This window comes from Varanus komodoensis, unplaced genomic scaffold (assembly GCF_004798865.1).
Source record: "Varanus komodoensis strain SLA01 unplaced genomic scaffold, ASM479886v1 scaffold50, whole genome shotgun sequence".
In the NCBI taxonomy this organism is placed as follows: domain Eukaryota; kingdom Metazoa; phylum Chordata; class Lepidosauria; order Squamata; family Varanidae; genus Varanus; species Varanus komodoensis.
In genome coordinates, this window is record NW_025336088.1 from 5,903,805 (window position 1) to 5,919,095 (window position 15,291).

The 15,291-nt window shown below is 45.4% G+C and overlaps 1 protein-coding gene across 1 annotated transcript in view; it reads right to left on the reverse strand.

The window, feature by feature from the left end:
- Positions 1 to 1,243: 1,243 nt before the first annotated feature.
- ASIC2 (acid sensing ion channel subunit 2) overlaps positions 1,244 to 15,291 on the reverse strand; it is a 159,101-nt gene continuing 145,053 nt past the window's right edge. The window contains exons 7-11 of the mRNA XM_044447010.1: positions 14,937 to 15,090; positions 14,132 to 14,223; positions 9,922 to 10,001; positions 5,272 to 5,340; positions 1,244 to 1,483 (exon numbers count right to left, since the gene is read on the reverse strand). Of these exons, the coding sequence (XP_044302945.1) occupies positions 1,382 to 1,483; positions 5,272 to 5,340; positions 9,922 to 10,001; positions 14,132 to 14,223; positions 14,937 to 15,090 (497 nt within the window). The 3' untranslated portion in view covers positions 1,244 to 1,381. The remainder of the gene's footprint in view (positions 1,484 to 5,271; positions 5,341 to 9,921; positions 10,002 to 14,131; positions 14,224 to 14,936; positions 15,091 to 15,291) is intronic.

Consider the following 15,291-nt stretch of genomic DNA (forward strand, 5'->3'; position numbering starts at 1 on the left):
AAGCAAGACCGCAGAACGGTCCAGAGAGCATATCATATGACATCACACCCGAGAAAGGATGCTGTGAGGCATGATGTCACCATGCTCCAGTAAATCAAGTTACAGGGCTCGGCACAGAAAGCTATCACTCAGCCAGCAGGATATTTGTTATTCATGCTAACTGCCCCGTGCCTGAGTGCAGGGCTGCTTCTATTAGAAGCCGATGGATGAAACTCAGTCAAATGGTGAGAATGGACGTGCTGAACAGCTTGAGACAGGCTTCCCTAATATGGTGCCCTCCAGATGGGTTGGACTACAGCTCCCAGGATTTGCTGGCTGGCTGGAGAGCACCGCATTGGGTGAGAGCTGGCCTAACATGCGATCCTTTGTTCCGATTTTGATGTCATGTAAAATAAAGGGCGTGCCTCTTCAGAACAGGGAAAATACCTTGCCTGTGTAGCTCCCAAGCTCCAGAGAAACGCCCACAACAGTGGAAATAAGCAGAAATGACACGAGCCGGTCCCTTCCACAAGACCACCTTTAATAGCACTGTTGAGAATGAGGAAGCAGGGAAAGTCAGAATGGCAACTGAGGCCAACCTCCCCCATCCTGAGACACATGTTGCATTACACGCCAATCGGAACAAGACAGTAGCTGTGGCTGATGAGTGCCAACGGGGCCGGTGTGTTTGTGGGTGCCTGTGTGTGAGGAGGAGGTGGTGGCGGTGGTCTGTGGCGGGAGATGAGATGAGCCATTTGGTTGGAGCCAGCTCAACCCGGCTGCCCAGGAGCTGGCTGGGGCCAGGTTCTTGGCTGAGCTCGGAGACCCTGTCACAGGTTTAAACAAAGACAAAAGGGGACGGTGGCCCTGGACGCCGGGCCTTTCCTTGTTTCTACTTCAGCCTGTTGTACTGTTAAGTAATGGTGAACTCTTTTGGGGTGGGGGAAACGTCTGTGCCGTGGCCTCCTCTTTTGTCGTGGAAAAAAGTAACAGCTGTTGGACAGACACGGCTTGTAAATAAAAAGAGGGAGATATTGCCATCAAAAGGACTGGCATGCAGGCTTCTTTTGAACAGTCATCGGCAGTCTATGAAACAATGGTTCCTTGGTTGTCAGGTCTGTACAGTTCAAAAATTGAGATGTGGCATCCGCTGGTGGAGAGAGCCTTGCGCCTTCCCACATCCTCCTCCTCCTGCCCTCAACAGGTGGGCAGGGTGACGCAACTGAGTCCAAGGCATCTCTTGCTGGGTTTTGGCAAGAAGAGAGAGAAAGAGAAGAGTTGGATGCATAGCGAATTCCTCAGCTGTTCCCCCACTCGGCATGGTGAACCTGAGCATGATTCCCGGCTTCTGGGGAGAAAATGCCTGCCATCCAGCCATCCGTACAGTGCCAAGGGAGCGCTGTCAGCACGCAATCTCTTCCAGCGTGCCAAGTGTGGTCTGCAGGGGGACTGTCACAGTGTGGCTGATGGGATCAGAATGGTTGGGCAAGGGTTCACACGTGCTCTGCAGAAGGAGACAGAGAAGCTGGTATAGCGCAGTGGCCGCTGGAGAGTAAGCAGAGACCAAATCTCACCTCTGCACAGAAATCACTAAGTGGCCTTGGGCAACCCTTCTTCTTCCAGTCTCAGCTCTTCGTCGGCAATATGGGCCTCCCTTCCAGGGATATTGTAAAGACTATGGCAATAATGTATGCAAAGCACTGTGAAATATGCTATATAAATGTTAGCTGTTACTAGCATTACTGCTTGGGGGCTGGGTGTGTGTGGGAGAATGCCTTTCTGGCACCTAGAGCTAAAACAGGTCAGAAAAATGAACACTTGAGGGATGTACACATACTCAGCTTGAAATGTAAACTGAAGAGCTCAAAAAGTCTGTAGGGTTGCACCTCGTTTTTCTGATTCAGACTCATGAGATTCCATACCTGTGCTGCAGATTTCAGAATCCTGAATACAGAAACAAATCTAGTGGAAAGGCTTGTGGGAACCATGTGATATAAAGGAGATTATATTAATTATTTGGGCAAAACTATATTAATATTGTGACACAATCCAGCCAAAGTTTAAAACGCTCAAGTCCTATTTATTTCAACAGGGGAATTAAGCACACCCTTTTAATTCATCCCACTGAAATCCATGCAGTGTGAAAGAATTTAACTCTAAGATTATAATCCAGCTGAACACACACACACACTTGTGACTTCTGTCATTTGTACTTCAAAGCATGACACTCTGAAATTGGAAAGAGTGCTTTTGATATGTGCCTTTTTTGTAGTGTCAGCTTTTGAAAACTAAATTTCTTTATTATTTTGAAAACAGTAATTGGGCAATACACCTAAACACACAAGGGTATAAAACTTATTGAGCTCAGCAGGAATTACTTCTGTATAAAGATGTTGAGGGTCCTGCTCTAAATCAGACAACATGAACTGAATTGTTTGTTACATTTTAAATGTACACTTGAACACACACACACACGGGAGGCCCGCGGGGGGAGAGCATGAGAGATGTATGACATGATCCAATTAACCACTGAGCAGCACAACCCAATGCATGTTTGCTCAGAAGTAAACAATGTTACTGAGACTTACTCTCAGGTAATTCTGTTTGGGATCTCAATTATAAAGCTTCTTTGTTTTCAGGGGATGCCAATTTGAGAATGTGGTTCACTGGCCATAAGGACTGATGGAATTTGCAAGTGCATTTCTGTGGCCGATGTCCACGTAATATTTGTTTAGCCCAGACTTACTCAGCCCGGTGCCCCCCAGATGTGTTGGATTACAACTCCCACTATTTAGCTGGCTGGGGGTCTCTGGGAGCTGTAGTCCAAGCCACCCAGAGGAAAACACATTGAAGAGAGCTGGTAAGCTACTAGTCCCTGCTTCAAGACTCTGGAATAGTGCATGACATAAAATCCACATTCATGTGTTTTGCTACCTTATGTGCTTGTTTGTTACCAGATCAGATTATTCTGATTGGCAAGAAGAGGAAAATGCAAGAATATTAAACAGCAATCCTATTGTGAAGGGGAATGGAATATGGCAACCGTCTGTTTCAAAACCTCGCTCTCACTGTGGCCAGGGAGGGAGCATCAAGGAAAGCTGTATCTGCTCTGTTCTTCTCCTGTTCCCTTTTTAATTTTTCTATTCCCCTTCTTATTGGCTCCAATGGAAGGGAAGTAACTGTGTGAGCTCCAGGGCAGCTGAGGGTGTTTGGAGGGGGAGAGGTGTCTTGGAGGAAGAAGAGGGCTCTAGATCGATGGTGCCCCAATCAATCCCCAGCATATGCTGTTGTTCCCCATGGTGTTGGCAAAAAACCTCCTCCAGACAGCTTTTGGATTGCAACCTATGCAAATCCTGGGCTCTGATTGGCACCTGGAGGCCTCTTCATCCCATCTGTCCTTTGTCAGAGTATTTTATGAATGGACTCAAATCAAGCTTCATACAACTGTGGCTAACAACTATGTTGCCTTTGGTGCATCATATGGATGCAACTGTTTTTAATCACAAAAGCCCCACAGATTCCCTGAAGTTTTTGCTCTTTTTCACTACTCCCGAGCAGCATGACAGCGAAGTTTGAAATTTCCCATCAGGGCCATAAAATTTTGTTGATAAGCTACAGACTTTTTTCATTTTACCAAAGGGAAAACATCTATTTCTTTTCCTATGCACCTTCATGTTCTCTGCTCTAAAATGTCTCTTTGTAACTGCAAATCTTTTGTATAAGGCATTGTTCTAACCCAACCAAATTTTATAGCACCTTAGAGACCACAAATTTATTCCAGCATAAGCTTTTGTTGGTTAGATCCAACTTCATCAGGTGTATGAAATGATCACTGAAGTTGGACAGACTTCAGGCTTATGGGATCTACTTTATTTTTTCAATAGAACCTCTGAGATCTACCAGATCAGGCCTGGTGCAAATGATATATGTAAGGAATTAGGAGCCCAGGAATTGGTTTTGAGTACCAGAACTGAACTGAGCTCGGCCCACTTGGGCTAACCCCAAGCTCTCTTCTTTCAGCAGGGCTGGACCTGAGAGTCATTTTGTTGCTGTCATTGTTGGACAACTAAAGGCAGAAAGCCTTGCTTATCTACTGTAAATTGCTCAAAGATCTATGATCTACATCTAGTTCTGTCTTGTGTCCATCCTTGATTTAAGCAGCTGTGTACCCAAGCTCTGTCCCATTTAAGATGCAATCCTATTGCCCATCGACATTGTACAGGAAGGCTTAACACTTTTCAGTCCCAGACTCTACAATCTTGGAGTGGAGACTCCAAAGACTGAGCTCCAGCCCTGCCCCTTGCGGCTGCTGCAGAAAAAAAATTGCCGGCTGAACCCCACCTTGAGGTTGCAGCTGGGCCACAGAGGAGGAAAAGGGGGCAGTGAGAGGCTAGGGCCTGTGGGGTTCTGGCAATTCCAATCACTGGGGTGATGACCCAGCCTCCTCCCCTCTCTTTTCCCAGCACTAAATCAAGGCAACCAGGAAAGACCATCTACAGAGGCCTGGTGTGAGATGCAGCAAAATGGAGATGGTCAGGCATAGGATGTATGTAAACCTATGGCAAGAGATTAAATGGAAAATGTCCTACAACTTCCAGCATGGGGAGTCCTGAAAGTTTCTTTTGCATAAACATGCCTGCTTCTGCCCTTAATCTGCAAAAGACCTTCTGTATGATGCCCCTTTCCTAAAGCTCCAGCTGAGTTTAATTTCTGCCATAGTTCCATTCCCCAACTTGCTTATGATGCCAGGAACATTAAAAAGTCATAGAAAAAAGGAGAGCACTTTGGAAGACATGAAGTACACATTTCATGCATACCACTGAAAAATTAAAAGCTCTCCACCCACACCTATGATTTGATTGCTAGCTTCAAGTTCAGCGGATAGCCTTGCTTTCAGGCAGATCACAGTGAGTTCTTGCACCTTTAGAAAAAAGACATTTCAGTGTGCTCCACTTCCCTTAGCTGAATTCCAAGAAGCCTCTATGGGGATTATGATCAGAACTCCTTAGCTAGAAGGCTCAGACTTAAACCCTTTTTCCAGTGTTAGGACTCAATCCTTTGAGCATGTACAAATTGCCGTTCCCTCTATATTGGGATAACTGCAAGAAGCCCCTATACATCTGGGATTAGGGGAAAGAAGGTATGACTAAAAAACTTGAGCCCAAATGCTTCTCAGTGCAGAAATTGTGTTCCCCAAGTCCTTCCTCACCTTGCAGAGTAACACACTATCCCGTTTGGAATGGTTCTTGTTCTTTAGGCTTTATGCCTATTTCAGGCATCCTGACTACTTACCACATTCTCATCGTGGCTTCCTTCCTCTTCCTCCTGGCCAAGTAGGTCTAACAATTTCTCCTTGATCAGCTAAAAGAAATGGAAGCAAGTGTGAGGCAATCGGTCCCACAAGATTTTTGGTGCAGCTCAACCACTGAACAGGGCCTGCTTGCTTTACATTAGGAAAACAATGTATTTTGCTTTTCTCAGAGCTGTTCAGGGAACTGAAACCATGCCACCAGACCACAACAAACCCTGCTAAGTTCTCCTTGCACTCTTGCATCTCTCCTGGCTTTGTCCACACAGTTTTAACCTCTTCTTTGATACCTTAAGGGCTAGAATCTTGCTTCTTCAAACAAACACACACACTCTGAGATTTAATCTTAATCCAGTTCATTCTCCCATCTCTGTTGCAAATGTCATGGGGGTGGTTTTAGGCAGCCCACTGTTTTTTTAGCTCCAGTCCACCTTCTAGAAAAATGGGTGCAATCATCCTGACCTACGCAGAGGGCTCCCAGAGACAAATGAGATGGGTGGCAGACCCATCTATAGAACTGGCTCTCTGATGTTGGGGAAGGTCGCAGTTTAAAGTGCAGCCTGGGTTTCTGGGGAGAGCTGAATCCTCCCCATCTGTGTTGTCCCGTTTCCTGCTTTGGATTTTTTCTTTTAATGGGTCTATGTCAGTGGATAGAAGAGCAGGTGGCAGCAGGCAAGGAAAGTTTAGCTTCTCTTTTCCATGCAGCATTTTACACCTCCCTCCATTATCTAGAACAGGGGTAGGCAACCTGTATGACTCTCCATGTGTTTTGACTTAGAACTCCCATCAGCCCCAGCCAGTGATGGTGAAACTAACAGAAGTCACAGGCCAAACCATCTGCAGAACCACAAGTTGCTCATCCCTGTTACAGAAGGAACCAGCAGGGCCCACACTGGATCCTGCACCCATCACATCTTGTCAAACCTGCCCAAATGCCTTACAACAGCAAACCTCTAAGATAGGTAAAATTACTGTCCTCAGTGTGCAGAGGCTGCTGAAAGGTACTGGCTTGTCTAAGGCCACAGAATGAAGCTATGAGTGAGGTAAGATTTGGACTGGTCACAGCAGATATCATGTGCCACTATAGCACACCCCTCAAGGGACATGCAATTCAGCCCAATCTGAGCTTGCTGAAGTTCTCAGAATTCCATCTCAACACTTGTTCCGACTCAAGTCTGTATCAGATTATAAACTTCGGGGGGGGGGGGGGTTATTTTTTGCGTAAACATTTGTCCCTATTTTTGTGTGCATTCTTCCAAATGTAGATATCCACTGTACACATTGTTGAGATATATGCATTCTTCTCCCTGACTGAAGCATATCTGTGTATATATATCAAAAGTATGCATTTTCTCCCATGCTTTTTTAAAATGTACACCTGCTATAGTTTTTCGTTCACGAATTATACTGCAAGCCTGGAAATGTATGGACTCTGACCACAGATCATGACTAATTCAGTGTTCCGTCTGGAAGGTGCAGACTGCATAAATTCTGATCAAAAGCAAACAGAAACACATTTCTCATACATCCCCACACTGCATTTCCAGCACTCTGGGCTCACATTACCCTTTCTTTCCCTTTGAAGCAGAGAATGGACTTTGACTTAGATAGCGTAGCAAGGCCTGCTATCCCCCCAGATTACCCCAAAACTGTTGTTAAGGGTGGGTCTGCCCTACCACCTGCTCAAGCAGCAGCCCCTCTTCCGGTGTGGAAAGGCTGCTCACCGATACAAGCTCTAAGATGCTATGTGCACTCATCCTGAATGCCCAATTCTGAGCACGTGTGCCAGGAAAGAGAGGGCCTGGATATGTCTGGTGGCATTTAGAGAGGCCACCAGGGATGGGAGTTGGCATCATTTCACTGAAACCCGCAATGGGTGCCTGAGGTGGACGGAGATCAGTGGCCACATTAACCCCATTGCTCAGCGCTGTCAATACTGTGCAACTTGGAATACTTCTGCGGGGAGCAACAGTGGCATCAGGACCACATTTCAAAAATAAGACACAGTCGGAAGCCATGTGAATTGGCTCTACTGTTTAGAAATTACAAATAGGAGAAGAAGTGGAAAGAGGGAGAGAGAGGAAAATATTCCCTCATCCCTCGAAGGGTCACAGTTTATGAGTTCTCCATACAAATCCGTGATGGATTTGGCAGTGAGAAAGATTTCTCCTCCAAAATTGTGGCTGCACCAGCCATGTAATCTGAAAAGTTATTATTTTCTTGTTTAGTTTTACAGAGAATCCAGCAGACAAACCTTAAATTAGCTATTTAATTTGGAACGGGTATTATTCTCTTTTTCTGCATGTTCCTTGGATTGGATCCAAACTTAGCCAAACTTACAGCAGACCCACTGAAATCAATGGTATCAAAATTAGTTATGAAGAATCTAAATTATATTGATATTAATAGGTCTACACTATGTATAACTAAGTCTGGATCCAAATCTTACTTTGTTTACAGACCAGATTTGTGGCAATTATGTTTGAATTGCAGTGCTGGCCTGCCTAGCATGGACTAGTAGAGTATTACTTGAGCTTCTGTCCCAAGACTTCCTCCTTGTCACTTTCTTTTAAAGCAATTTCTAGCACTTTAATTAGCTCTTTCCTGTACAGTTGCATGGTTGGAATTCCTTCAATGGCCAGTTCATCCTCTCAGCTAAGTGAAAGTTATTAGTTTCCTTTTTTGGAACCAGAACATAATGGTCCCCTGGTTAAATGCAAGGCCCATACTGTGGTCAATGAAACAGAGCTTGTGCATGGTAGTGGTTATTTACACAGATGCATGCATGGCACCTCCTTGACTTCAGGCTCTGAAACTCAATTAATCTGAAAGAAATCACAAAATTTGGAGAGCTTGCATGGTATGGTTAATGTTAGATTGGGGAACAACTGAGTTCTAGTCCTCTCTCTGCCATGAAGGTCCCTGGTTGACTTTGGGCCAGGCATGGACTTGCAGCTTGATCTACCTCACAGAGTTGTTGAGAGGATAAGATGGAGAGCAGGAAGATCCTGTAAGCTGTCTTGGATTCCATGTGAGAGAAAAAAAGGCAGGGTATAGAAGAAGTAATAATGAAGAATCAATAAAGTTTAATCACATCCCATTTTGAGCCAACAGAGAGAACAGCTTGAAGTCTGCCAGGATCACTGAGGAGAGAGAAGGCAAGAAAGAGCCTGCCATAGTCACTGGCATAAGTGTGGAAGTACTGGGGAGAATGCAGGCCCAAGAAACAGGCTGGTTCTACTTCTCATGTCTCGGTCTATCCCCAAAATGCCTTCTGAAGAGCGAGACCTGCTTCTTCTGGAGCATCTAGTCAGCAAGTGCCGAACTCAAGAGCAGGCATGCAGCCGAGCTTCTGAGCTAAGCGGTTCTGACAGAACTGGCACACAGCAAAGGCAGCTGGGCAGGGCCTCTTTTAAAATGGAGGAGCCACGTCCTCTGCAACGTTCATGTACCCCTTTAATCTCCACTTAGCTCTTTGTGTTTAAAGTCCATTAATGTGCTATGCACACTGTCTGCTTTCTGTCTCTATCAGCCAGGTACCCGCTTCTGTGAAGTACAGAATGGTGAAGGCCAACTCAAGGTTGTAGTTCAAGAAGTAAAAGGTAAGATTTTTGTCAGAACTGCCACAAGGAAGGAAAGGGTTGCTCTTGCCCTTTACATTTGTTGCAATCCTTATAGTTTTCCCATCTCCAATACCAGCATGCGCTCTTTGCATTAAAAAACCGGCAACATAGATGTTAAAGGTGCATTTAATGCCATACCTAATTTGTCCCCAGGTTTGGGGAAAAAAAAACAGGTAAGGGCACAGTCTAATGCACGTTTAGACAGAAATCAGTCGTACCCCTCCAAGTATTCTTTGCTGATTGGAAAATGCTAGAAGTTGTAGTTTTCTATTAAAACATAAGTATGATTGTGCCCAGAGTTGAAATTCTGGAGGTGGCACGGATGTGCATGCATTTGGGTAGGCCTTAATTTCAAAATCAGCTCTACTGTTCTGCAGCCCAGATATATTATCAATTCTCTTTGTTGCACCCAATTTTAAAACCAAGGCTTCCTACCTTCCAAAGTGTTTGGGGGTTTTAAGGCAAAAACACTGTTAACATGGGTGTGTATATTGTGTTTCACAATCTCAAAATCTGCATTCATGAAGTTGCAAGAGTTCAGAAGTGATCATTTCAAAGGCATTTGTTGTGGAAACATAAGGTTGAATTGTCCAGGTGATGGGGATTTGCAGGGACTGGAAATGTTCATAAAACCTGGGGCTAGGAGAGGCTCTGCATGGCAAGAGGTTTACAGGACAAGTACAACAGTAGACCAATAGAAAGGAAGAAAACGAGTTCAAGGAGAACATTGCTTTTAATATGTACATCTTTGACCTTCTTTCAACGGAAAACATGGAAAGAAGCTACACAACGAAAACAAAACACATACAGGTCGCCTGCAGGCCTTGAGAAACCCCACCCTCCTTGGCAGAGGAACTGATGGCTGATGGGACCAGAAAGGAAAGCGTTCTTAGCAACTGGACCAAAAAGGGCAAAGGATGGGTCCTTTCCATTATTGGGGCAAGCAGCACACAGAATGACCAGCCACTGAGAAAGGTAACTCACCACAATACAGAAATGGCCAGAACTTACCTCATAGATATAGTCAAATATTTCCAGAATGGTGAGGATACTAGCACCAATAAAAAGGCCCATCTGACCTCCAATATCACCTGGGGAAGAAAAGGGGGAAATAATGGAAAAGAATATTTTATTCATGTATGTTGGGTGCACCCAGAAATAGGTATCTTGGGTGGTGAGGCCAGCCTTGTAAACAAGTCCACAAAGTGTGCAGCATGTAACATTTAATAGCCTGCTGCAAGTTTCTGGGCTGGCTCTGGAAGAAGGGAAGTACCCTCAGCAGCAACACCCATGGAAATACAAGCTGTTAGCCATTTAGCAGCCTAGAAAAAGGAGGCTTCCCATCAAATGGTCTGACAGAGGAGGGATGGAGCAACCCCAGTGTCATCCACCGACCCGCCTCCATCTGGTGCTGGTTATGGAGGAAAGGACTGTCCTTCCTCTGAAGTGGAAATGAAGCAGGCTAGAAGTTCTACATGCCTCTACCACCACACCTCTCACCTGGTCACCTATGACTATGAGGTCAACTAAATAACCTTGTGGATCTGCAATCTCCACTCTTTGGTGAGATGTTGATTCTGCCTCAGAGAACCGAGCTCCAGGGCAATGGGGTTTCCAGCAAACATGGTGCCCAGCATGGACTGCTAGCCCTTGCAAAAACACAAGGACACTTTCTGCGCACCCAGCCCCCTACCTGCAGCAACGTTTGAACTTACAAAAAGCACTCCAAATGGCTTTGAAAATTATTATTAAAGGGTGTTGATTAAAGAATTTAGTCAGATTAATATGTCAGGCGCCAGACATCTGTTCTCCTTAAAAGCCCAAAGCCAGCTGTAAGCATGGCATGCTTGTGAAGCCTGGTTGAGGCAGAGCAAATCCTGCAGTGGGAGGGAGGGAGGGAGGACAGAGAAGAGAAGAGAAGAGAAGAGAAGAGAAGAGAAGAGAAGAGAAGAGAAGAGCAGCAACCTGCACTTCTGTGGGGGAAGGAGCTATGCCTTCAAAACATAACCAATGAACTGCACACAGCTCCAGTGTGGGAGGTTTAAGCCTGGACTCTAAAACCATCATTTGTGTTTTTTCCAAAATACATTTCTTGGATGGCCACATGTACCCAGACTTGGGAAAAATGAGGAAAACCATTTACAATTTATTTGTTACATTTTTATCCATTCTTTCATCCAATGGGCTGCATATGGTCCTCTTCCTCTCCATGTTATCTCACAACAATCCTGTGAGATAGAAAATCAGGTGGAGATTCAGTGGCTAGTCCAAAGTCATCTAGTGAGCTTCATGGCCAGGTGGGGACCAGAACCCCTGTCTCCTGAATTCCAGTCCCAACCTTCTAATCACTAAATCATTTTAACTGGATTCACATGACACCACAAGCCAGGATGGCTTATAAATTACAGTCAACGGTTGCATCATGCAAACGTAATGTAAAAGTCACTCAGTATGGTTAGTTTGATCCATGACAGCCCATCATATCATCAGATGACACATCCCATCATGGGTCAAGCCCTTCTGCATATGAGCCTCTGGGCAAGAAACCCTTGCTGGATAAACACCGCATACAGCTGCCTCCAAAGGGCCAGGCAGCACTTGGGGGTGGCTGTCCCAAGCAGGCGCTGGTAGTGACACCATCTGGAGTGTGCAGCGGTGTCTCTGGCAGGGATCACAGCTTCCCTGCCCCACGCTGCCACTGCAAGCCCTCCTGATGGTGGCTCAGATCAGGGCTCTGCTGCCCCTTTTGGCCCTGCAGCAGCAGCAGCAGCAGCACAGGGTGGACATTTCTCCGGCTGTCTGTCCTGAGGGAATGATCACCGCTCACCTGCCTTGCCTTGCTGCCACAAGCTGCTGCCGTCAGGTGGCAAGTCAACAGCAGCAATCGCTCTCCCCCTCTCCCCCTCTGCAAGGCCTTTTGGCTTGCAGCAGAGTCCAAGGAAGAGTGCTGCCTCAATTTCCTCCTCACCTTTTGGGGTCTCTAGAGCAGTGGCAGGAGGGGAAACTTAGTGCTCTTGCAGAACTGAAGATGGAATGAGGAGAAAGAGGGACCGTATTCATAATGTCTGTTGGGGATGCTGGGTAGGATGGTTTATAAGCACACTGCTGGCTCACTGGATGATACTTATCCCCTAGAAAGAATACCCAGGATTCTGTCCTAAGGCGCTCTGCCCGACTTCTCCAGTTCGGGGATTCTTAGAAAATTTCAGTCTGTACTCCAGAGCATTTGGAAAGAGACTCCCCTAATTTTGAGCTGTTCTTGAACTTCATACATCCTCTTGATGCTACAACCTACCTCCCTGCTTTTATGTCCTCACCCACTTGATTTCCTTCCTATTTGTGCAACGTTCGAATAGCTCACTTCTGCTAACTTTGATTCAAGTTCCCGCAGAACCTCCATGAAGCAGCTACAAGTGAATACATTACAGAATACATTAGGGGATTTATCCTCTTTTCCCTGCACAAGTATCACAGCTGATCTCTACACAAACTGTTAAGAATCTCTCTGCCTATTGTTCTGAAACGAAAAGGCTAGTATCTCCATGACTACGGGTTATATGCTTAAATGCTGTTTACAAGGCCTTGGGACAAACAAACAGAAATGAAGCTCACCTTCTTTCATCTAAACAACAGACAGCAGCTCAATTCTGATTTTGACAAGCCAGGCAAGCTAGGACTTTTTCAAAGCAGTGGATGGAAAGCTAAACCCCTGGAAACTATATGTATTTGGGGCGGGGGGGTGGGGTCACTGAAGCCACTGATCTGCAGTAGAGAGGAACTAATGAGCATGGATACATTGTCATTCAAATTATTCAACCCTGCTTGACTTTTTCAGTATTTGCAAAGATAGGCACAACCTGATTTTGGGTGCCATCTAAACTCAAGCTCTGCCAGCTAAGAAACTACGGGACTTGAGCAGAAGCCCCATTACAGGGAGAAGATGCCAGATATGCTGTCCCTATGAGAGAGATGCCCAGAAAACACCCTAGATACATATAAAATGACTGAAATGGGTCAGAATTGTTGACACAGTCGTGCCACATCTTATACTTCAGGGGAGGCAATCTATATATAGCTATATAATACCCCCCTTTTGCCACCTGCTCGCTGCCAAATTTCAGTGGCACACCATTGATTCTTCCCTTTAGAAAGGGCTTCCCCCCGCTTTGTATGTGGAGGCCCTGCCAAAATGGCCAGGGGGACTGAATACGGTTCACAGGCTGTGTGTTGCCCGCTCCTGCTGTAGTCCTTCAATCCTTGGCCATCCCACACTGATGGTCCCAGATCTGGCGCATGACATTTTCCTCACATGGGCCTCAACAGGGGAGGGGAAGGGTTTGTTTGTTTCTTTAAGGCGACTGCAGCGGCCCTTATGTGGACAACCATCCCACCCATTTTCTGACAACAGAGCTCAGAATATGACATATTCTATGGCTGGGAAATACAGGATTTCCACAGAGCACCAGGTTGGTGAAGGGGGTTCTGCTCCTGCTGCTACCTGTGGGTTTCCTGTTGCTGCATGGTCTTTTTCCTTTTCATTTTGGGCAATAAAGATGATTTGTAAAAGGAGAGAATGAATTCTTTTAGAAGCCAGGTGTATCTTGAAGTTGAATGCAATGACTCCTTTTGGCTTTCATGGGTCTCTTTCAACCTTACAACACTCCTTTGAAATATACGTAGTTGTTTCTAATCAGGTGTTGCTTACTTGAATGTCTAGTTTCTTACCAGAGGTCTGACATATCATAACGAGACTGGCATTTGCACAGCAAACAACACTGTCGCATTATACTAAATAAGCCTGTTGATCTCTAAGAAATGTGAATATACACCGATTTTGAAGTTTTTCTTTAATCTTTGCATTGCGATGAAGAATTCTATCACAGATGCAGCATATACAACTAAACACAGGGAGCATTTAAAGTCTATAAATGTTGCATATTGTTCCTTAAATTTCCCTGAAGGACCTACATGTGGTCCAAAAGGCACAGGAGCTCTTTTCTTTTGCTGAATAAAACATCTTTTTCCCTTCCTCTTTGCTTTTGATATTCCTTGTGGGGGTTCCCCTTTTCACTGGCTCTTTTGCTTCTGGCCTTTCTGTGATTCTACCAAGCTGACTGGAGCTGCAACCCTATCAGTCCCAAACTGCAAACTATCTTCTGTGAGTGCGTGCACACACACACACACACACACACACACACACCTCTATGGGATTTTTACTCACCAAGTAAAGCTGCCACTTCATATGCTTTCTTCTGCTCAATGGTCTCATAGTTGAGGGCTTCAAAGAATATATCTAGTACAAGGATATTCTCCCTAAGGAAAAAAAAGAGGCAGCCAAGAGGGGATCCAGAGGAAAGAGTTGCTTCCATTAAAACCAGTAAGCTGCTGTTCTGTTGCTGTTATTGCTGGTGTCTACTAGTGAGCACTAGGAAAACACCCCTCCAGCCACTTTCCGAGTGAGTGGCTGGAGGAATGTGTTATGTCTGAGAAGGGGTCAGGCCAGCCCTAGGCACAGAGATTCAGTAATCAGTGGGAAGAGTGTCAAGAGCCCTTATTGAGAATCCCCAAGGCACTGAGACTACAATCTGTGCTCCTGAGATGTTAGTCTACAATGTCTGTTATCCCTGACCATTGGTCCTGCCAACTGGAGACAACTGCCCAGAGTCTATGGGAATGGGACAGTACATAAATACTAAGATAATTAAAACAAACAAAAACAAAAAAAAATCTAGAAGGTGCCAAGTTGGGGAAGGCTACATTAGCCCAGGTTCTAGTATTATGAAAATGTCCACTTTTCCTGCATCATTAATTATTGTGCAAACTTGTATCATATCCCCTCTGCTAGTCTAGACCAGTACCCAGTTTGGGGCAATTTGGGTAGACAGGCAGTTCCTTGCATCCTGAAATCTGCAGGCTTGGAACCTGCCTTGGCTAAGCCTTGGAAGCCACCACATTCCTCAAAGGCCTTTCCATGGCTTACTTGGCAGAATGATTATTCTAGTACAGCTCAGACTGGCCTTACTTACGAAATGTATTTCTCTGATTTGTTAAACTTCTTCTCAAGGTACTTGGCTGAAGTCTTGCTGGGGATCTTGACCATGGAGAGTTCCTTGTTGTAGCGGGTCAGGTTGCATGGTGTCTGGCACACGCAGTAATTGCTGTCTTTTTCGCCGAGAACCACTGCAAGCAAAGTGGGAACGAGAAGGGTTATTGGGAGAACTAACTGCCTATATGGGTGGATGTAAGAACTGCTGGCTCAGGTTAAAAGTCCGGCTAGACCTGCACTCTAATGATTGTCTGGCTAGTTTTCCTTGAATGCCTTCACTTAGGGCATGGTTAAGATGGTCACTCTGGTCTCCTCACTCACTAAGGTATACCCAG